We start from the raw sequence: 24,105 nt of genomic DNA on the forward strand, positions 1-24,105 counted from the left end.
CACACACACACACACACACACCACTCACGCTTCTTCACGTCACGCTTTTTCTACGAAGGCAGTTAGTCGGGGTGGCCGTGCCGATGACTAACTACTGAATGAGGTGGTTATGTAGCCATGAGATTAGTATGGGAGCATGTAGCCATTTGGATTTTAGTGTAATAGCTTTCCTGGAATATGTGCGGTAGGCGGGAGAGAGGGAGGGAGAGAGAGAGTGGGTTTTACGTGTGTGTGTGTGTGTATGTGTGTGAGTATGTAGTTAGTCTTTATATTACACGTGAAAACTGAGAAGTTCGCGTGTCCGTATCAAAGAAAATGTGCCTCAAATTCTTTAAATACAAAAATACCTGCCCTGTTACCTGCGAAAGTGTGTCAGCCTTGTGTTTTTTGCGATACTTGTCTTGCTACGATACCTACGTTTTCTTGCTTCTCTTCCACGAATTGAATCTACTTTTCATTCCTCACAGCGAGTGGTCTGTATTGAGATAACTGTTTTTTTTACGATACCTGTCCTTTTTCCTCGTAAAGTAAGAAATGTATTGATATCTGGGAATGTTTAGAATACTCGTGTTCTTTTTTAATGTAGGAGCGAAATATTGCAGATGACGTTACCAATATTTCTTTTCTTCCTTTCCTCTCAGTCCTTTCTTTTTCACTTATAACAAAGAACAAAAATTATCTCTTGTTTTAGAACGAAATACATTTTTTTTTTTCTTTTTACAATCTATCATTTATTTCTTCCCTGTGTATTAAATCATCTTTACAACACCAGCCCTTTTCATCTCTTCCATAAACGGAAAAAATAAGAAAAGGTAGTAGAAATGTGTAGAAATAACTGTTATTTCCTTCATGTAGGCACCAAATTATCCTTCACAACACCGATATTTCCTGTCTCACCTACAACCGAGAAAAGAAGAAAATATTTACCGCCATGTAGAATAAATATATACAAAAACCTCATATTTATCTCATTTAGCAGCAAAATCACTTCACACCACCAATCCTTCCTTTATTTCACAACGTATTCTTTCTTTGTCCTGCAGGAGCGAAGGAGTGTGGCACCCCTTTTCGCGGTCCGGACGAGACGGTGACGGAGGAGCGCATCCAACACATCCTGAGCGAGGCGTCCCGAGCCATGACCTCCACCTCGGTGCCCGCCCAGGGTGGCCAGCAGGATCAGGATTCCCGCAGCACCGATTCTAAGTCCCCCGCCAGCTCCACACACTCCCCCAGGTGAGTCCCCGCCCTCTTACCTGTGTCCCTGTGTTCGTGTCTTACCTGTGTGGTGTGGTGTTGTGTGAGGGTGTGTGTGTCATCTGTTTGAATTTTTTTTAATTATTTCACTGTATGACGTACCTGTATCTTTGTTATTTGATTATCTATGTATTAGTTCACTATATTTCATTGTTAATTGATTTTACTTATATATATTCACTTAACTGTATCCCTTTATGAGCTGACTGTATTTCTGCATCACCTGATTGTATTCCTATATTTCACCTGACTGTATCTCTTCATTAGCTACACCTGTATCACCTGAATTTTCCAGTAACCTCTAATTTCCTGTATTTCTTCAGATGGAAGCTTGCCTGTGTACCTATAATCACCAACTCCTTTCCTTCCTCTCTCTCTCTCTCTCTCTCTCTCTCTCTCTCTCTCTCTCTCTCTCTCTCTCTCTCTCTCTCTCTCTCTCTCTCTCTCTCTCTCTCCCTCTTTCCATTTCTCTTTCCGCCCCGTTTCTTTCACGTAGGTCATTCCCATCCTCCCTTCCTCCCTCCCTCACTTCCTTCCTTCCTTATCTCCCCCTTTTGGAACACGTAGAAGTAATTGAACATGAATACAAGGTTGAATTTAAGAAAAACATCCAAAATTTGCTTTAATGCATCTAAATTTTTCCCAGCGCTTTTAATTCTCTTGTGATTCCCTCCTGTCATTGCTCCTTTCCTCGTTGTGGTGGTGGTGGCGGTGGTGATGGTGGTGTGGCGGTGCGGTACGGCGTGGCGGGACTCGACTCACCACCACCGCCACCACCACCGGATATAAGTCGATAATAATGGTGATGAGGATGTGTAATTAAGGTCCACAGATAATCATGCTTCGGCTTCACACGCCTGGATCGGAAGCAGGCAGTGAGGCAGGCAGGGTGAGAGTGAGGGAGTGAGAGTTTGAGTGAGAGCGCGGTCACGTGAGGCAGGAACCTGGTGCGCCGCTAACGTGCTTTCCTCTTCCCTCTCCCTCCAGCAGCCCGCTCTCCAGAGACGCCAGACGCATCCGCAAGTTTGATAACGACGACATGCCACAAGAGAAAGTGGCCAAGATTTACCAGGACGAGTTGATGAAGCTGATGTCCAGACCACAGGAACCCCCCCTGCCGCTGCCCCGTGACCCGCAGTACCCCGGCATCCTTTTCCCCTTCCTGGGCCAGACGCTGCTCTTCAACCGGTCCCCCGAGGAGGTCAAGATGGCCCTCGACGCATATCACCAGGAGCTTGGCAAACTGCAAAGCTCGGCTACTGGTGTGGGTCTTGGGGCCGCTGGTGAGTGTTCTGTCACGGTTTCATTCGAGTTAGATGTTACTGCATGTACTACTGGGAAAACTCTAACCTGGTATAGGAAATGCATGAAGGGAAACGAAAACAGGTGAAATATTTTGATAGTCTAGGAAAACATGAATTCCCAGGTAAGAAAGAGTTAACACACACAGTTTTGCATTTTCATCACTCAGCCTTATACCAAGTTAGATTTTTTGTCAATAACGAGTCTCCTCCAGTTCTTTCTGTCCCTTGTACCTTCATATACCATCACCTTATCCTTTTCCCGCTTCCATAGAGTGAAGTGTTGGCGCCTTGCACGAGTCTCCCAGCTTCTATTACTTCCACTCCTCCGTCTCACTCTGTCTTCCCCTCGATCTTCTTCCCTCAAGCTTCGTTCTCTCCTCACGGCTGTTTTCTAAAGCCACAGAGATAATTAGTTGGGTTTACAAGGGTTTTTGTCATTGATGATGTCGATTCCTTCTTAAACTATTAGTAGATTCATGAAAACTTCCTTGAAAACTACAATAACCTCTCCTACTACTACTACTACTACTGCTACCACAACTACTACTACTGCTACTATTACTAAGAATTTTAGACAATAGTTTTGAAGTTATGAGTCCTTTATCTGGTGTTTGTGATACTGTTACTCTTTCTATGACAACCACAACAACAACAATAACTCCTACTACAACTACCACCACCACCACAACCACCACAACCACCACTACCACCAAACACACACAACCCATTAACTCACAACCCTTGCTCGCCCCACAGGTCTTGCTTTGGGCGGCGCTGGAGGCTTGGGCGTGGGCGTGGGCGGAGCTGTGGGCATGGGCATTGGGCTGGGTGCGGGCGGCCTCCACAACGGCGCCCAGGACCTGTCCCTGCCGAAACGAGAACAGCGGAGTCTTGACGAAGATGATGACGGCAGAAATCTGAGTGCGGCGTCACCATTCTGCCCCACCCGATCTAAGGCCGAGACGAGTGAGTACCGGCAGAGAGAGAGAGAGAGAGAGAGAGAGAGAGAGAGAGAGAGAGAGAGAGAGAGAGAGAGAGAGAGAGAGAGAGACTGACAGACAAACGGACAGACAGACGACAGACAAACAGGCAGGTACGCATGCAAAGACAGACAGACTGTAAATTGTGTGTGTGTGTGTGTGTGTGTGTGTGTGAGAGAGAGAGAGAGAGAGAGAGAGAGAGAGAGAGAGAGAGAGAGAGAGACCGACAAAGACAGTTTTATTAGTTTTGAAATCATTAAGTTTTAAGATAAGCAAAACCCCATGAATTCAACCCATTAACAATGATGATAGTAATAATAATAATAATGATAATGGTAGGACTAATAACCCATCCACGGGTAACAAAGATCTAAGAGAGAGAGGAACGAAACAAACTGAAACAAGCCATCAAACAGTGAGGTAAAAAAAAAACGATACATTTCACGCCCCATCAACACTGGTGAAAAACGTTCCACAACACAAAGTTCCGGCAACGTTTTCATGGCGTTCAGTCTATTAACTTACATTTCATTCCCGCCTTCCTTCACTCCCATCCTCTCCCTTCACACTCATCCTCTCTCTCCTCTCACTTCTCTCCTCCCTTCCCCTCATCAACTTAACTCTCTCTCTCTCATTATTCAAACTCAACTTGACAAATGGAAAAGGGCTGATGTTTTTTTTTTTTCTTCATTCATTATTATCATCATCCATCCCTCTTCCTTCTCTCTTTTTTATTATCCTTTTTTTCTACCTTTCTAAGCAACACCTGCGGAGTAATTTTGTGGACCATATGGTGTTATGTTTATCTGGCAACACTGCGCTTCCTCCCCCCCTCCTCCTCCTCCTCCTCCTCCTCCTCCTCCTCCTCCTCCTCCTCCTCCTCCTCCTCTCCAACGATTTGCTATTATCACGTGAACTCTCTCTCTCTCTCTCTCTCTCTCTCTCTCTCTCTCTCTCTCTCTCTCTCTCTCTCTCTCTCTCTCTCTCTTCTCTCTCCTCTCTCTCTCTCTCTCTCTCTCTCTCTCTCTCTCTCTCTCTCTAGAAAATTTAGAAACAAAGCGCAAGAGAAGTAAAAAATCATCTCGCAATACTGAGAGAGAGAGAGAGAGAGAGAGAGAGAGAGAGAGAGAGAGAGAGAGAGAGAGAACTTAGCATAACATATAGAACGAAGGAACGAAAATATTAATGAATACAGTGATATAAGGAGCCAGAATAGGAACAACAATATATCAGAGGAAAAAATTAGAGAGGATACAGACTTTGAAGCTAATACAAGGCTTACAGTGCATTAGGAAAGAATATTAGAGCGAATATGAGGGATGAAGAAGGCGAGGATAACACGTGCAATGCATCAGAAGAAGGATGGTAGTGAGGATATAAGTGTCGGAGCAATTATAAGCGTTCAGTATATTAGGAAAGGTTAGTAGAACGGAATATTAATGATAAAAAGGGCAAGGAGGCCAGGATAAGGAGCGCATTTGGGAAACAGCACCGTGAATCCGAGTGTTGAAGCGGAATCTTGAGTAAGTATTTATTCAAAGAACCACACTCCTTGTCGCGCTGGCTGTGTGAGGAATGAGCGTTCTGGATTATATCTTGGGACTGCTTCATGTTTGCTTATGATAAGAAGGGAGGCGGCTGGTCCCTCCACGAATCCCCGTTGCGTTGATTTCTCGCGCTCTTAAGTATCGGCTATCATGTTACCGCCAAATGCACCAAGAAGGAACGTTGAACCTCAAGCGGTGAACACTGTGTAGGACCCTTTGTTTCTGGCGGGGTTAGGTTTGTTGTTTTGTTCGTATTTATGGGGTCTTTGCTAGTTTATGAGTGTTTGGGAATAGGATTAGAAATAGATTTTGTTTTATTTTCACGTGTTTCTTTTTTTTTTCTTTCTTTTTCTTCTTTTTTTGTTTGGGAATAGGTTTAGAAATAGATTTTTGTTTTATTTTCACGTGTTTCTTTTTTTTTCTTTCTTTTTCTTCTGTTTTTGTTTGGGAATAGGTTTAGAAATAGATTTTGTTTTATTTTCACGTGTTTCTTTTTTTTTTTCTTTCTTTTCTTCTTTTTTTTGTTTGGGAATAGGATTAGAAATAGATTTTGTTTTATTTTCACGTGTTTCTTTTTTTTCTTTCTTTTTCTTCTTTTTTTGTTTGGGAATAGGATTAGAAATAGATTTTGTTTTATTTTCACGTGTTTCTTTTTTTTTCTTTCTTTTTCCTCTTTTTTTGTTTGGGAATAGGTTTAGAAATAGATTTTGTTTTATTTTCACGTGTTTCTTTTTTTTTCTTTCTATTTCCTCTTTTCTTGATCTGTTATCGTGTATTGTGTTTGTCTTTTTGGGTTAGTGTTGTAGGATGCCTTTGCTAGTTAATGAGTGCTAAAGAGTTGGATTAGGATTTTTTTTTCTTGTTTGTTGTTTTTCTAGTATAAACTATTTTGTACATTTTTTTTTATTTTTTTATGTATTTGATAGTAAACTTTTTTTTATATACATTTTGTGAAAGCGTAGAATATGAATCTTTATCGACACACAAGATGCCTTCTCACAGTTTACAAGCACGTGAAATGAGAAAGATGTTATCGTAACCTTTCCTTTCTCTGACGTATACAGGACTGTCCGTTGACGAGAGAGTGTAGCAGGGCATTGTTACCTTGTTCTTCTATTCACTATTTACAGCAAGTCGCTTTGTCAAAGTTTACAAATGAGCGGAAAAGGAAAACGTTCACTTCATCAGGTTTTTTTTTCTTTTTTCTTTTTATCTACAAGAACGTTTTGCCAGTGTGCCAAGGCGTGGAATACAAGAATTTTACCGCATCCTCCTCCTCGTGCACCCTTCCTCCCTCCCCCCTTGCCTTCCTGTCTCGTCCCGATCTTCCCGCAGGTCTTCCCGTCTCCCCTCCCGTCATACATCAATGCTTAGTGGTCCATTCAGCTCCCGCACCCTCCCGCCCCTCCCCCGTTCCACCCCGTCCAGTCCTCCGCAAGGTTGCAGTCCCTCCCGTATCCACATCCCCTCCCCTCATTGTGCCTGATCGGATATGCTAGCAAATTATGAAAATTAATGTCCGTTCTTCTATTTGTCTGCGTCAAGGCTTTCTGTGGAGATGCGCCGGTAGTCAACCCACGTGTTCAAATTCCAGGATGATCTAGTAACCTCCCGAGCCGGTCTGCGAGGCTGGAAAGATGCACACGTAATGTTTTTTAATCACAGGATGGACTGGGCTTAATGGATGCGATTAGAATGGAAGTCAGAACGATTAGTAAAGGCGATTAGCGCCCGGTAGCGATTGGGAAAGTAATGGGGTGCGAGGAAAAGGAGGAAGGGGAGGTGAGGGAGTGATGCGGGGAGAACAGGGTGACTGCTAGCGGGGAAGGGGGAGATGGGGTGTGATATTGCAAAGTTAAAGGGGAAAAAGTAATGAGAGATGGTTGTAAAAAAGATGACGAGGACAAAGGAAGATGAAGATGGGAATGGGGAGAGTAAATGTGAAGTAATGGGTGATGGGGAGACATGGGAGGAGAAATGATGGGGAGAAATGGGTGAGGGATGAGGGAGGATGAAATTACGACTTATATAAATAGAAAACAGAAGAATATGTAGAAGACGAGAAGGGGGAAGAAGAAGAAGAGGAAGAGGGAGAAATTATAATAGCAACAAAAGAAACCAAACTGAGACGCAGTAAGACGAATGAGGCAGAAGGAAAGGAGAGAAGAAGGAGAAGAAGGAGAGACAAAGAATAAACAAAGAGAAGGAGGAGGAAGGGAAGGAATAATAATGATGAGAAGAAAGGTCACTGAGATACGCAATAGGAATGAAGGAAATAGAATAACATGGAATAGATGAAAACGAGGAGAGAGAGAGAGAGAGAGAGAGAGAGAGAGAGAGAGAGAGAAGAGAGTTATGAGAGAGGTTTAGTCATCAACCTCAGCGCCTTCCCATCATGACCACACACACGTCCTGCCAAGAAGATGCTCAGAGGCACCGATTTTCTCTCTCTCTCTCTCTTTCTCTCTCTCTCTCTCTCTCTCTCTCTCTCTCTCTCTCTCTCTCTCTCTCTCTCTCTCTCTCTCTCTCTTCCTTCATAATAACAACACACGCGGTTTAATTCAATGTTCTAATGTGATTTTCGTTTTGTTGTGAGAAATTAAGTTTTTTTTTTTTGTGATGTATAAGTGTGTTTACTTTTTTCTTTTTCTTTTTCTCTTTTTTTTTTTTTTTTTTGTCTCTCTCTTGGGTTGATTTGTTTCTCGGGTTAATGGAACGTGAGAGAAACTATTAATAGATATGCTAGTCATCATTTTTAGTGGTAGGAGTCATAGTAGTAGTAGTAGTAGTAGTAGTAGTAGTAGTAGTAGTAGTAGTAGTAGTAGTAGGGTAAAGGGAGCGAGCAATTAACAAGAAAGTACTAACATCATATAAGCTGATGAAAGTAAATACATTGTCACACACACACACACACACACACACACACACACACACACACACACACACACACACACACACACACATCACATCACATCTAAGGACTTTTTTTCTCTTTGTCTACCTCAAATCTTTCTGTCTTCTTTTTTTTACCTCCCGAGTGGCAGCGGCGCCTCTTTTACCCATTCCGCCCTTCCCTCGAGTGCCGGGGTCGCGTTAGCTCAAATATCGTCATTCGAGGTCGTGTTTGTGACGAGGTTTGAGAACTGACGGGGAGATCTTGGTCTTGATTATGTCACAGAAAGCAGTTTATGTGGTGGCGGTGACGGGGAGAGGGAGAGGGAGGAGGTGGGGGAGATAAGTGCCGGGTGCGGAGTGGGCGTGGGTGGTGGTGGTGGCGGTGGTAGTGGTGGTTCGGGCGTGCTGTGGGTGTGTTTTTTAGGGTGTCTGACACTCTCTGATCTTTGTCTGGGAAGGAGAAAGAGAGAGAGAGAGAGAGAGAGAGAGAGAGAGAGAGAGAGAGAGAGAGAGAGAGAGAGGGGCGTGTATTATTTATGCAAACCACTTGATAGTTATGCTCATTTGTTTTGGAGACACAAGTAGTACGCAGCTTATTTAGTGTGTGTGTGTGTGTGTGTGTGTGTGTGTGTGTGTGTGTGTGTGTGTGTGTGTGGTGGGTCTAGGGCTCAGGCGGGCTGGGAGGGACGAGGAGGGAGGGGCGGGGGGTTTGGACTGCACGAGATGAAGTGGATAAAGAAGGAATCAAGGCCCCCCGCTGCTCCAAGGCCCTCAGATAGTTCCCTCCGCCAGACACAATTCAACTCCGCACTGCTAACCAAGTCGTGTGCAATGGGCGTGCATAACATGGGTAAAATGCCTCACTGAACGTCTAAAAATGATAGGTTGCATTTTTTAACTCTACCCAGGAGCATCAAACGGTTTTTTTTTTGTCTCTCTCTCATCCTCTTACACGTAATGCAAGTCCCCCCATCATCCCCCATTAAAGGAGCGATAGGGGAAGGGTAGAGGGTAATGGGGCAGGGCTGGGAGGTCGTGGTGGTGGGTGAAGACGCCTGGTAACCCCGCCGCTCTTTATTGCATATACTCTCGAGTTGTGTCCCTGTTGCGGTTCCTTCTCTTATTGCGTGTTGTGTCTGATATCGTTCATCATGCTCACTTTGTTCCTCCTCCTCCTCCTCCTCCTCCTCCTCCTCCTCCTCCTCCTCCTCAGTGCGGCAGGACGAAGAGGAAGGAGGGAAGGAAAAGAGAGACGCAACATGACGTTAGAAATCGGAAGGAGGAATCAAAACAATGCTACTGACGACATGTTTCTTTTTGTTTTTATTTTGGTATTGTGCTGTGAAAGGCGTCCCCACACACACACACACACACACACACACACACACACACACACACACACACACACACACACACACACACACACACACACACACTATTAATAACTCTTACATACGTACCCAAATTCATAACATTTCTACATTCACGTTTTCTCATCAATTCTCTCCGCAAATGTCTTTTCCCTCCCCTTTTTGCCCTCCTCTCTCTCTCTCTCTCTCTCTCTCCCTTCCTCTCTTCATTCTCCCTCTGTCACGGTCACCCAAGTTTCACCCTTCCCTCCCTTCCCTCCTTCCCTCCCTCCTTCCCTCCATCGCCAGTAAATGCATCATCTTTTGCTCGAAGAAGGAAAAAAAGAAAACGGAGAAAAAAAGCGACTAGCAGATGGGAGAAGTAAGGAGTCTGCGGCGGCTCCGTTTTTTATATCTTCCCATTTTTTTTATTTCTGGGCATTTCTTTCTAAAAATCTCTTACGTTTTTAACCTCAAAGGGGGACAGAGGAAGACAGAACGTGCGGATATACATAAGAGGGACGCCTGCTTAGTATTCTGCACTTGTCACAACTGGTCTAATCTGTCGGAAATATGAGTTAGGCGGGTAATGAAAGCAAGCACGCTGTTAATTCGAAGGATGACTAATGTAAACCCAAGACAATGACGCTGTTCTTGGGCTCTGAGTGTATTGGCATTTTATGATAATTCGTCCTGCGATAGAGGCCTGATTGTTTGGGGAATATTCATCAACAAGAGACGTGAGGGCGAGGAGATAAAAGAGAGACAGAGGAGGGGAGAGACATGGGGGAGAGAAGAAGGGAGGATAGATAAGGAAATGGGATGGGAGAAAATGAAGCAGAGAGAGAGAGAGACAGAGAGACAAAGAGAGAGAGAGAGAGGAAAACACCGACGTCAAATGAAAACAAAACAAAACATTTAAAAAACCGTCCATAAATCTAACAAATAAGATCAAAGGAAAAGCGAATAAAGCATAGAAGAACAAACACTGATAAACATGAATGATGACAATAAAGAAAGAACAAAATAAAGTAAACAGAGAAGAGAAGATTAAAAGAGAACCGAAGAGAAGTAAAGGAGATATACTTAACACATATGGAGAGGAGGAAAGGGAGGAAGAGGAGAGGAAGGGGAGGGGGAGGGAAGAATAAGAGGAAGGGATGGAGGGAAGGGTAAATCATCCACAATTAGGAGACTCTGCTGGTGTTTATTCAGCTGTGTCTCATTGTTTTGTGGTGATGGTGATGGTGGTGATGGTGGTGATGGTGGTGGTGGTGATGGTGACTAAGACTGACGAAGGAATATATGTGTGTGTGTGTGTGTGTGTGTGTGTATGGATTAAGCGTCTGTATGTGTGTATGTATTTATATAAGTGTGTGTCTATAAGTTACTCGTGCTTATACTACTAAATAAGTGTTGTTTATGTATACTGCTTTAAAAAATTGTATTATTTCATGAGGCAGAGTTTTAAGTGCAGTTTAAAAGGTTAAGATTCTTGTATTATGACTTATATAACCTTAGATAAGTGGTGTTTTTTTTTCTTTGCATTTTTTTTCTTTTTTATATAAGAGTCTCAAGGTATTAATTTAATGTAGGTTTACCATATCCAGATTTCATGCCAATTACTTGAAAACTCCTGTAATCCCTCCAACTTTCCCCTCCTCCATACCACACCTGCTAGAATATTTGCACACCTGCCCACACCTGTACTAAGCCACACACACCTGTTGAGAACCTGCTAGAACACCTTCCCACACCTGTACTAAGCCACACACACCTGTTTAGCACCTTTCCAAACCTGCCTGACACATCACTGAGCCATACGAACTTTAATCACCAAACTCATCACCAAACTCGCCACCAAACCTGCAAGAATGTCCCCACACCTTCCCACACCTGTACTGAACCCTACACACCTGATTATCACCTTTCCAAACCTGCCTGGCACACTAGTAAGGCACGCAGCTTTAATCATTACCTGGCCACACCTATCCGTAACCCAACACACCTGTAAAAGTCACTTATAACCACTTCAGGTTTGCCTTTCTACCATATAGGCACTTCTACTCCCTCCACTTATCCCCTCCACTCATCCCTCCACCTTGTGTCCACTCACACACGCACACACGCACCCAAACCTTTCCAACACGCATGGAGATTCACCCACTGATCTCATTTAGTTTTCTCTCTCTCACGGTCTCACCTTTTTGATTAACTGACTACTCCACCTTACCTATTCGCACCTGAACACCACGGGAGCGTACGTGACTAAATCCCTAAGTTTGTAAGACTAGACTCCATCACGCACCTTCCCTTCGCCCTCAGGTATCAGTACGCCCACATCTCTAAGCAGTCTGAGCTCGTCTACACCACTAAGCAACCTTGTAACTCCAATCACCTCAATCGCAGTTAGTAGCAGCAGCGGAGAAGACTTGAGCGTGTCCGCCTCGCCTCTACAACGCATGGCATCCATCACAAACTCACTCATGACAGGCCCGTCTATCCCTACCAATGCGCCTGTCCCTCAGAAGCCCCTCAAGGCGATCCTGCCGCCCATCACTCAGCAGCAGTTTGATCAGTACAGCAATCTCAACACAGAGGATATTGTCAAAAAGGTAAGTGTTTTGTGTTGCTGTTTGAGTGTTGTTATGGAAGTAGGTGTTCTGTGTTTTTGGGAGGGTGTGTCTGTGTGTGTGTGTGTGTGTGTGTGTGTTGGGGTAAGAGAGGACAGGATGAGAGAGAGAGAAGAATCAGATTAGGATGTTAAGTGGTGTGAGTGTGTGTGTCTGTGTGTGTGTTTGTGGTGGGAAGGGATGAGAGATAGAGGAAAGTTAGGTTAGGTTAGGTTAGGTTTGGTTAGGTTAGGTTAGGTTAGGTTAGATTAGGTTAGGATAGGATAGGTTAGGTTAGGTTAGGTAAGGTTAGGTTAGGTTAAGTTAGGTTAGTTTAGGTTAGGTTAGGTTAGGTTAGGTTAGCTAAGGTTAGGTTAGGTTAGTTTAGGTTAGGTTAGGTTAGGTTAGTTTAGGTTAGGTTAGGTTAGGTTAGGTTAGGATAGGTTAGGTTAGGTTAGGTTAGGTTAGGTTAGGTTAGGTTAGGTTAGGTTAGGTTAGGTTAGGTTAGGTTAGGTTAGGTTAGGTTAGGTTAGGTTAGGTTAGGTTAGTTTCTCATTGTCACTACAAAAATCAAGCGAACGTTGGCGTCTCTCGTACACGCAACGCAACACGCACAGGAAATAGCTCTCACTTAAACACACACACACACACACACACACACACACACACCAGTAATGTAGCAAAAACCCACAAGGGCAAAACAAATTGATAAGAACCACACAAACGAAACTCCCACGTTAGGATATTCACAGACCAGATCACTACCTCTCTCTCTCTCTCTCTCTCTCTCTCTCTCTCTCTCTCTCTCTCTCTCTCTCTCTCTCTCTCTCTCTCTCTCTCTACTCTGCTTTCCACTATAGTCAATACACTTACACTACAGTCATCTCCGTTTTCTTTCATGCGTTTCCTTGTACCTGCCATTTCCTCTTCCCATTCCTCCCATTCTTCTCCCCCCATTCCCCCCATGCCTCCCATTCATCACATATAAGCGTGGGGATTTAACAACGCGAAACCGCAAATTCAACGTCACATCCAGCGCTCTTAATACCCCTAGCGGCCAATTTTCTCACTAACTCGTTGGTTTTGCATATCCGATGAGGGGGCAGAATACCTCCTTTTAACCGGAAACCCAGGACGTAATATCGAAGGAACAGAAGCTTAGATAGTTAAGGAAGTGCTTCGGGTCCTCTCTACCCTGGTCTGTGGCTCCCTTGGCGGTGAAAAGTGATGGGTGTCTTTTTTATTGTAAATTGTAAACAGTAAGGTTGGTTGTGTTCATGTGTGTGTTAAGAATGATTTTTTTTTTTATTGAATATTGGAGATGCTTATTGTTGTTGTTGGTTATGTAATCTAGAAAAGAGAGGATTAACCTTCTATTCTCTCTCTCTCTCTCTCTGTGGAAAGAACGGTTCACAGTACTCTGGATATTCTCTTGCAAACTTTCCCTATCATTCCATACACGGAAAAAGACAAAAACAAAAAATAAATAAACAGAAAAAAACAGAGCATCACACCTGTACCAAACACACCTGCCTCTCTGAAGGAACCCAGCACACCTCCACACACCTGAGAACCTTACCTGTATCCTGTATTACCCGTTACCGCTCCTTCCTAACTAATAATCCCCTCTCTTCCACCTGTGTCCCTTCACCCCCCTTCATCCCCCTTCCTTTACCCCATTCTCTCTCCCCTTCCCTCCCTTCCCTGCCCTCAAACCACGCCCGCCACGCACCATTGAGCAGGTAAAGTCCTCATTTGTTAGGCTCAGGAATACACAGGTTAATTGGAAGTCATTAGGACCCATCGTTGCCTTCACGGAGCTAAGGCCAAGAAGAGAGACCGCTAATCGAAGGAAATAAATCGAGGTACTACTGACCGTCGCATTTATGTCTCTCTCTCTCTCTCTCTCTCTCTCTCTCTCTCTCTCTCTCTCTCTCTCTCTCTCTCTCTCTCTCTCTCTCTCGGTCTTGGTCTCGTTCTCGTCTTTTGAAAGTTTGTTGGTGTATTTCAGTTCAGCAACAACAACAACAAACAAACAAATAAACAAACAAACAAACAAACAGACGTGAAAAGGAAAAAGAAAACAAAGGCACTACACACACACACACACACACACACACACACACACACACACACACACACACACACACACACACACACAATCACACACTATTCTTATCGCCACCAAAATGAAAATAAGACACAAAAAGACACAAAATAATAAAAAAAAAAGCACCATATTTTCCTCTACATAACGACACGACCACCAGCGTTTGTATTAGGTTAGGGGCGCGCGTTCATTTGACTATTTTTAAACGAAGAAAACGAGAGAGAGAGAGAGAGAGAGAGAGAGAGAGAGAGAGAGAGAGAGAGAGAGAGAGAGAGAGAGAGAGAGAGAGAGAGAGAGAGAACCTTTGCCACGCCGCCCCTCTCTATCTCTTGTGTGGTCTTATCAAGAAGAGAAGGAGGAGTAGGGAAGAGGAGATAAAAGAGAGACGAATAGGAGGAGGGATGAGACGAGGACGAGAAAAAGAGGGATAAAAAAAAGAGGAAGAGAGTGAGAGAGAAAGACTAGCTTGAAAGTTGGCACCGATAGAATTAGTGAAGGAGATCAAGTGTGAGAGAGAGAGAGAGAGAGAGAGAGAGAGAGAGAGAGAGAGAGAGAGAGAGTCGTTAATTTAAATAGCGTTACGAAAACTGTCTCATTTATAAACATCTCTATTTTAATTTCTCCTTCGTTAAAACTTGGCGAACAGATTGAGAACTGATACATTTTGGCGTAGAACCCGAAAGTAACCCACAAACTGACAAGGGGATAGAACCAAGGACCGAATCGTGTAGAACCTCATTGTAGACTTCACCTGAGCGATCTAAATGCATCATATTATAAGATAAACTAAGAATATTATATTAATTTTGTTTATCTCATAAGCGAACCGTTTAAAATCCTTGCGAACGATCCGCCAACATCTGCGAACCACTTATTTTGACTGTGAACTACAAGTAACCGCCCTGAACCATTTATAACCCAAGCGAACCGTCCGTAACACCAGTGAACCTCGTCTATACTCAGTGAACCTTGTGTATGCTCCTTGAGTGAACCGTATTTAAATCCCATTGATCTGTCTAGAACCACAGTGAACATTATAGAACTGCAATGAACCGTCAATAAAACAAACGAACTTTCAATAAAACCCAATGAACCGCTTAGAACCCCAATGAACAACCTCGAAACTCAATGAACCTTTTATAACCGCACCGAACCGCATTCGAAGCCCAGTGAACCGTTCAGAACCGCAGTGAAATAAAAAAAATTACTTCTAGCAAAACAAGAGATGCAAAGCGGCCCCTTAACTCTACGCAAATTAATGAGAATGTAAAACCGCGAACCGAGATTTCCCCACACGACAATCTGCGTAAGAAGAGAGGAGTGAATAGAGACACAGCGAAGTTTACAGCACCCAGTCAAGAAAAGAAGACGAGACGAAGGTTAAACTAAAACATAATCCTTAAGTTATGAAGTCTAGACGTGGACAGAGACAGTGAAAGGGAAGTGAGGTCCTCCCCCTTACCAACAGAAGAGAAACAAATGAACTGCGCATCACGTGAGGGCACAGAGGCACATATATCCCATCCTGCCATCGTCAGGAGATGAATAAAATGTCGCTGCATATCCATTAGAGTTAAATTTACGTGGGTTAATTGGCAAAAATGGAGGTTTTCTTCCGAGCGCCGATGTGTGTGACTCACCGCCCTGCATATATATTATACCGAGAGACAACAAAAAGGAGATGTACTTGTAACGCCGAGCAGCAGATGTGGGGATCAGTCACTGGTTGGCGGGGCTTGGCACAGGTGGTGGTGTGAAGGGGAAGACTGGGTGGTGTTGCCTATTGTGCTGGTGGTGATTGTGGTAGTGACTGGTGTTGTGTGTCGTTGTCTTAGTCCTCCTCCTCCTCCTCCTCCTCCTCCTCCTCCTCCTCCTCCTCGTTCTCATTTCTTCCCTCTTATCATCTGCCGTAACACCTGCCCACTCCTCTCTCCCTTCCTTCCTCCTCCACCTCTCCCACACACACACACACACACACACACACACACACACACACACACGGTACGCACCCATCCAAACACCTCTTCCCGCCACACCGTCACGCCAAACACCGTCACACACGCGGAGTTTCAAGAATCACTCGGCCGTGTCAGTCCTTCGTGGTCTTGTTTACCTGTAATTATCCTCAAGGTAAAGATTTCCCTATTGGTGTTATTATTATCATTATTTTACTAATATTACTTTCCATTCCTCTCTCTCTTGCATCTACCTGTCTTTAAGAAGCGCACCTGTAGCTAGTTCCCTCCTCACCTACTCGGTCTAATCACTTGTTTACCTGGACCCCTAACACGTGGCCAGGTAAGGGAGGGTACGGGTGGAGGAAGAAGAGCCACAGGTATGCAGGTACAAAAAGGGTTGAGAGCTTCTTACCAGGACGCCCTCGGGAGTTTCGTTCTTGACACCTTTTGGCAACGTGGCTCTCTTTCATATGTGTACCCTTTGTGACGCGCCGCCCTTGTGTGTGTGTGTGTGTGTGTGTGTGTGTACATAGCGCTGACGAGGGCGGAAGTGCATGAGTGACGTGACTTGTTATTACGAATGGTGATCTGCGATACTCCAATCTCCTCCTCCTCCTCCTCCTCTTCCTCCTCATCCTCTAACTACTAACCACCTAATCACTCTCCTAATCACCTATGACTCTACAGCTTTCATCCATCCTATCAGGGAGGGTTAATTCACACCAGTAAAGTAAAAGAACCACATTTCCACTCTTCCACCTCTCATCCACTTACCACAAGCAAAACACGCCTTCATTTACCATCGTCTTAAAGTCCATAGTCGTCTCTCTCTCTCTCTCTCTCTCTCTCTCTCTCTCTCTCTCTCTCTCTCTCTCTCTCTCTCTCTCTCTCTCTCTCTCTCTCTCTCTCTCTCTCTCTCTCTCTCTCTCTCTCTCCCTCTCCCCTGGTGCTTGGAATGGTGACAGCTGTTAAGACGACGCTCCCTGTGTGTGTGTGTGTGTGTGTGTGTGTGTGTGTGTGTGTGTGTGTGTGTGTGTGTGTGTGTGTGTGTGTGCCAGTGACGTCTAAAGGAATTATGACTCTTGTGTAATTAAGTCATAAGAGCCTTTATTGGAGACGTGCATTTTATGAAGGTATGTACGTCTGTTTGTCTTGAGAGAGAGAGAGAGAGAGAGAGAGAGAGAGAGAGAGAGAGAGAGAGAGAGAGAGAGAGAGAGAGAGAGGAAGTGAAAAAAAGGGAGGAAAGTAGTGGTAAGAAGGAAGAAAGAAAAAAAGGAAGTGGTGTCAGAGAGAGAGAGAGAGAGAGAGAGAGAGAGAGAGAGAGAGAGAGAGAGAGAGAGAGAGGGAGTTTTTATTGTGGCTTTATGAACATTCTATGATGCATATTATGACTGAGAAATGGTCCTGCTATGTGCTATCAACATTTATTAGTCTTTCTGGTCCCTCAAACACCCTTCCTTTCCCTTCCCTTCCCTCCTCTTCCCTTTTCTCTTTTCCCTTCCTTAGTTCTCCCTTCTGTCCTGCCTTCCCTTCCCTTCCCTCCTCTTCCCTTTTCTCTTTTCCCTTCCTTAGTTCTCCCTTCTGTCCTGCTTTCCCTTCCCTTCCCTTTTTCCTTGCTTCCTCTCCCTCTCCTCGTCCTCCCTTCTCCTTCCTTCGTTTTCCTTCTTTTCCTTTTCTTCCCTTCCTTTCCTTCTCGTTATTATCGCCTTGTTGTTCTTGTTCTTCTTTTACTACTACTACTACTACTACTATAACCACCTTTACTAATACAGCTCTTCAGAATAAGCCTCATGTGTGTGTGTGTGAGAGAGAGAGAGAGAGAGAGAGAGAGAGAGAGAGAGAGAGAGAGAGAGAGAGAGAGAGAGAGAGACGAGACAAGACGAAGAAAAGGAAGGATGGACAGACGTAACTAACCAAACTGCCGTGGTGCCCCCTTGGTGAAACAGACGCATAGAAAACGAGCTGCGAATGTTGACGTTGAAGGCTTCTGACCACACACCACCTCCGTCTGCGTGTTGACTCTTTGCTACGAGTGTTTTTGTTTTCCGAGAGACAAAACGAAGCGCGGCTGATGGAGGAGCAGAAGGAAGCATATCAGTCTACAGTGTATTGACTTATGAAACGCGTCGGCAAACCTCACTGTCGTTTGATTGTTTGTTGTATGATTTGAAGAACACCTGCCTGCCCTCCTCCTGCCGCAGTTGTTACCTAAGAGAGAGAGAGAGAGAGAGAGAGAGAGAGAGAGAGAGAGGGGGGGTCTTTCTTCAGCCATACATAACTCAGAATTAGTAAAATGATTCTTACTTTATTTACTTTACGATGTATACTGTGTACGTTACTTTCAGAGAGAGAGAGAGAGAGAGAGAGAGAGAGAGAGAGAGAGAGAGAGAGAGAGAGAGAGAGAGAGAGAGAGAATCAAACACCTCACTTAGACAAAAATTTCAAAACCAAAACAATAAAACACACAAGGGTAATTAGAACAGAGAGAAAGAGAGAGAGAGAGAGAGAGAGAGAGAGAGAGAGAGAGAGAGAGAGAGAGAGAGAGAGAGAGAGAAAGAGAGTTTTATTCCAGCGAGAAAGTTCCCTCACATTAACAGTTCTTCACCATCTCATTCATCAACATCAACAGAAAACGACTCACGGTGATGAATGAAGGGTAACTGCGATGACTAACAATGAATAACACCAGAGAGAGAGAGAGAGAGAGAGAGAGAGAGAGAGAGAGAGAGAGAGAGAGAGAGAGAGAGAGAGAGAGAGAGAGAGAGAGAGAGAGAGAGAGAGAGGGTGTGAGTTGTGTGCGTGGGTGAGAACAGAGTGTAGGTATGCAAGTCAGATACGTACATGAGGGTCTTGAGAGAGAGTGAGTGGGTGAGAGGCAGCTGCAGAGAGAGAGAGAGAGAGAGAGAGAGAGAGAGAGAGAGAGAGAGAGAGAGAGAGAGAGAGAGACTCAGAACACTTGCTAGGGTTTGTCAGTGTCATTATGTCATCATGTTCCTTTTCCTCTCTCTCTCTCTCTCTCTCTCTCTCTCTCTCTCTCTCTCTCTCTCTCTCTCTCTCTCTCTCTCTCTCTCTCTCTCTCTCTCTCTCTCTCTCTCTCTCTCTGCATGTGTTTCATTCATGACACTTCCTCTTCTCTCTCCCTCTTCCCTTTTTATCTGTCTGCATCTGTCTGTCTGTCTGTCTGTCTTCTTTCTGTCTTTTCTGTCTGTTTTGTTTGTAAGCTTTGTGGATCGCGTGTGTGTGTGTGTGTGTGTGTGTGTGTGTGTGTGTGTGTGTGTGTGTGTGTGTGTGTGTGTGTTATTTTGATTTTGTTTACATTTTATACTTCTCTATCTGTCTGTCTGTCTCTCTCTCTCTCTCTCTCTCTCTCTCTCTCTCTCTCTCTCTCTCTCTCTCTCTCTCTCTCTCTCTCTCTCTCTCTCTCTCTCTCTCTCTCCCTATTTATCTATTTATTTATCCTTCCATTTCTCTTCATATATTTATCTATTAACATATCAATTTATCTTAATGTCATACTACATAAGCCTGTCTATCTATCTATCTATTTATCTACATATCTACCTATCTATTTATCTATCCACCTACCTATATATTCACCTACATCTCTATTTTCATATCGCATCTTTTTACCAATCAATTTACCTGTTCCAACACCTTCCTAACCCTTTATCTCCCTCTTCCGCACAGGTGAAGGAACAGCTAAGTCAATACAGCATCTCGCAGCGGCTGTTCGGGGAGAGTGTGCTGGGTTTGTCACAGGGATCCGTGTCTGACCTCCTCGCTCGCCCCAAGCCCTGGCACATGCTCACACAGAAGGTAATGTAGCTGAGTGTGTTTCTCTTTTCTCTTGGTTCCTCCTTCTTGTGGTTCATTCTTGTGGTGTTTTTGTTTGGTTGGGTGTCCTGGTGTTTTGTGTCGGGTTTGTGTTTTTTTTTTTTTTTGCTGTGTTTTATGTTGTATATTGTTGTTTGTTGTTGTTGTTGTTGTTTTTGTGTTTTTGTGTTATGTTGTGTCTTACTTTGCTTCGGTTTTTTTTTTACGTATTTATTTATTTATCTATCTATTTATCTATCTATCACTGTCTATATATCAATCTATACGTTTACATGTGATTACTTATTGTGATTCTACTATAACTACACATCTTACCTGTTTACACCTGCCTGTCAGTATTCACTTTCCTTTAAGCACGTGTCTTAGCATCTGTACACCTGTTCTCACCTGTCTCCTTCTCACTTGTCCTATTTACACCTGTCCTTTCAGTATACACCTTTCCTTTAATCACGTGTCAGTATCAGTACACCTGTTCTCACCTGTCCTGTTTGCACCTCTCCTGCCAGTATACACCTTTCTTTTAACCACGAGTCTTAGCATCTGTACACCTGTTCTCACCTGTGCCTTCTCACCTGTCCTCAGGGTCGCGAGCCTTTTATTCGCATGAAGATTTTCCTCGAGGACGATAACGCGGTGCACAAACTCGTGGCGTCCCAGTACAAGATTGCGCCAGAGAAGCTGATGAGGACCGGAGGATACACAGCCCCACCTCGTAAGTAAAGGAGTGATTATTGTATTAGTCAAGTAGCAAGAAAGAGGCTCAGTGATTTGCTTACTTACACTGTTTTCCTTCTTTACTGTCTGAGAACTGAATCGCGACTTGGCTCTGTGATTTGATTAGTTCGTGGTTGGGTGGGTTGTTTGTGTGTGTGTGTGTGTGTGTGTGAATGGGGATGGTTGTGTGAGTAGGAAGAAATGTTTTTTTTTTTTTTTTTTTTTTTGTCTTGAATTTTTCCTTGATTTTTTCTCTTCTTTTCTGTGTACAAGTGAGGAACACCTGTTAATCGGTTCGTGAGATGTGTTACCTGTGGAAATGTTGACAGGTAAATGTGATGGACTGTAGGATGATATATCTAGTGTGTGTGTGTGTGTGTGTGTGTGTGTGTGTGTGTGTGTGTGTGTGTGTCATGGGTTGGGTGATGGTATTGGTCGGTGGGTGGATGTGTGTGTGTGTGTGTGTGTGTGTGTGTGTGTGTGTGTGTGTGTGTGTGTGTGTGTGTGTGTATGTGTGTGTGTGTGTGTGTGTGTGTGTGTGTGTGTGTGTGTGTGTGTGTGTGTGTGTATGCGTGCGCCTGACCACAAATAAGAACAGTGTACTAGTCTTTCACTTCACACACACACACACACACACACACACACACACACACACACACTTACTTCTCTATCTATCTCTAACACATTTTGGGCCAGCAGTGGACGAAAGGTTCTTAATGACTAATCAACCTGCTATAACTCAGTATAGGTGACGTCAGCTCACCTTCGGCCCTTTAACTAAAAAAGAGAAAAAAAAAAAAGTTGCCTCATGGATCACCTTAACGTAACACTGTCATACTAACCCTGTGATCCTAAATGTTGCACTGAACCCATAAAAAGATGTCTTATGTGTCAATATTGCTAACATTACACACATTCTCACCGCCATGATGTTAACCAAATTCCCTGTGCTTCTCGTTTTTTTAGTGTATTTAGTCGGTGGTTGCCCACTGCCCGGGGGGTTGGGGGGCCCAGGGGCGCGGCTCCCCGGCATGTTGTCCACTTCTGGTTCACCTACCCTTCCGCCATACACAAGTAAGCCCTTTCTCCCGCCTTCTGCTTCCCGCTCCTCCACCCCAACTCCCATTTCTTCCTCCTCTCCCTGGTTCGCCTCCCTCTCCCTCTGTTCGCCTCGCAGTGACTCATGTGCGTCATGTTGGTGCCTGCATACCACTGGGCTTGAGGCAGTGACTAGAGGCCCATTCCTATATGTACCTTGTGGTGTTTGATCCCATTCCGGACTTTGCGTTAGTGTTGAATTCTGTTAATCTATGTATTTTCTAAGCTCTCGATCTGGTCATGTGTTTATAGCAGCAGTATTTAGGCCAGTCTTGTATAGAAAAAAAAATTGTGTTGTGAATGCTGGCACCGTAAAGAGAATGTTATCTTGTGTAAAAAAGTATTCCTCGATATGGTTTTGTGGTAAGGGAAAGATTATAAATATTAGAAGTGTTAGAAGTTTGTTTGTGTGAATCAGAAAATCGTTCTTCACTTACCATTTAAGTGTTCGCCTGTAAAAATAAGTAAGATGTACAGTCGTGGTCAGAAATATAGTAACATGTACAGTCACAGCCAAAAGTTTGTTCACGTGCCGTATTCTTTTTCACTCATTTAACCGTACCATCTCCACCGTAAGTCTTCCGCTATGTTGCCTGTCACCTTACAAACCCTGAGAAGCGAAAGGGTCCAAGATCAGAGGACGTGAGACTGAAAGAAAACGCTAAATAGAATGGAAGTGAGAGCGTCAGGTTACAAGACTTCTGGCCACGATTGTACATACCCTTGTGTTTTGTATTTTCTCTCAGTTTTAAACCCTCCGACCTAACAGCTCCCCAATTTCCCCACAAAACCTGATAGAGTCTTAGCTCAGCAAGTCAGAGTACTTAAGACTGAGGGAAAACAGAAAACACACTGGTAGCAAGTATGAAAGTTGCTGAAGTATTGACTGCGGTTGTACTTGAACACACACACGTGAACAGGATTGCTTAGCTGAGTGACTGAGTGACTGAGTGAGAGATGAGTGTTAGTTTTACGATATTTTCAAGATGACTGTAGTTTTTGATGATTCACTGAGAAGGAGAAGGAAGAAGAAGAGGAGGAGGAGGAGGAGGAGGAAGAAGAAGAAGCCAGGAGAGTAATAGCAGATGGATATTACAATTGAAATGTATATTCTTTGGTCAAAAAGAAAGGAAAAAATCGAAGAAAAACATTGTATTCTTGAATGTTACGTGTAGTGGTGGTGGTGGTGGTGGTGGTGGTGGTGGAGTGATGGATGTGGTGTGGATGCGAAGGGAAGGATTCTGGTGGAGAGGAATGAGTTGTGAAATTGGAATGATTTGTACGAATGGAGAGGCTGCGTGTGTGTGTGGGGAGGAGGGAGGAGAGGGTGAGAGAGAGAGAGAGAGAGAGAGAGAGAGAGAGAGAGAGAGAGAGAGAGAGAGAGAGAGAGACTAGTTAACAGACGTATGAACCGAGAACAAGCCATTTCTAATCAAGAACAGGATGAATGATGAATATTAACACACACACACACACACACACACACACACACACACACACACACACACACACACACACACACACACACACACACACACACACACACACATTCCCTCAGCTTCCTTAACTCGCAATCTACTCAATAAAACCAGCAGTGGAATAAAAAAAAAAAAAAGAACCTAAACCTAACCTAACCTAACCTAACGTAACGTAACCTAACCTAACCTTGAGCTAACATCACCTCACTGTTCCCCCCACAGGCAGCGGGAAGCCCCATCCTCTCAAGCTTGCCGCTGACCTCCCGAAGAGCATCGAGTCCCCCCTCCCCCCTGTGGGCATTCCTCCCTCCCTGGGCGGCCTCCCCCTGTCCTCCCACCCCATGCCCTTCGATACCAGGATGCCCCCGCTCGACCCTCTCCGGAAGGTAAGGTCCTGTGCAAGAGTTAAAAAGTGCTCTCTATCATTCCTTTTCTGGACTCTGGACTCTGCTTGCTTCTCTATTTCCACCTTCCTGTGACTTGAACTTTCTGCAGGAGGTTCCATGACACCCCTCTAACTTCGGGTAATTATCTTCAACCTCTCTTTAGGGACTGGCACTCTCAGTAGGTCTTTTTTTCGCCCTTTTTGTTATCCTTGGTCAGTGCCGCCCTTACATAAAAAAGAGGAGTTTGTCTTTCACTGAGGTCTTTGGTGTTCGTATTGTGTATTGGGGTCTTCAGGAGGGACAGGTCGGAGAGTGATTTTCGTTGGTGTTTCTTTCCAGGGTCCGCTGAGCAACCCCCGCCACCCCGGCCCCGTGGCGCCCTCCGTGTACGAAATGGCGGCCCTCACCCAGGACCTGGACACTCAGGTCATCACCACCAAGATCAAGGAAGTTCTGCTGGCCAACAACATCGGACAGAAGGTGAGTGTGTGTGTGTGTGTGTGTGTGTGTGTGTGTGTGTGTGTGGGTGGGTGGGTGTGTGTAGGTGGTTGTTTGTCTGTCTGTTTGTTTCTTTGTAACACGTGTC

General features: G+C 44.4%; 1 protein-coding gene across 6 annotated transcripts in view; it reads left to right on the plus strand.

Annotated features, from left to right (window-relative positions):
- The window catches only part of LOC135094644 (homeobox protein cut-like), a 132,018-nt gene that overhangs the window by 99,758 nt on the left and 8,155 nt on the right, over positions 1–24,105 (plus strand). For 3 of the 6 annotated variants that reach the window (XM_063994903.1, XM_063994905.1, XM_063994908.1), the window contains 9 exons: positions 1,044–1,233; positions 2,242–2,537; positions 3,315–3,524; positions 11,655–11,944; positions 19,697–19,825; positions 20,426–20,555; positions 21,524–21,631; positions 23,356–23,519; positions 23,859–23,999. In XM_063994903.1, the coding sequence (XP_063850973.1) occupies positions 1,044–1,233; positions 2,242–2,537; positions 3,315–3,524; positions 11,655–11,944; positions 19,697–19,825; positions 20,426–20,555; positions 21,524–21,631; positions 23,356–23,519; positions 23,859–23,999 (1,658 nt within the window). The remainder of the gene's footprint in view (positions 1–1,043; positions 1,234–2,241; positions 2,538–3,314; positions 3,525–11,654; positions 11,945–19,696; positions 19,826–20,425; positions 20,556–21,523; positions 21,632–23,355; positions 23,520–23,858; positions 24,000–24,105) is intronic. The other 3 variants (XM_063994906.1, XM_063994904.1, XM_063994907.1) reach the window with 3 other exon arrangements.

Source organism: Scylla paramamosain, chromosome 46 (genome assembly GCF_035594125.1).
Source record: "Scylla paramamosain isolate STU-SP2022 chromosome 46, ASM3559412v1, whole genome shotgun sequence".
Taxonomy (NCBI): domain Eukaryota; kingdom Metazoa; phylum Arthropoda; class Malacostraca; order Decapoda; family Portunidae; genus Scylla; species Scylla paramamosain.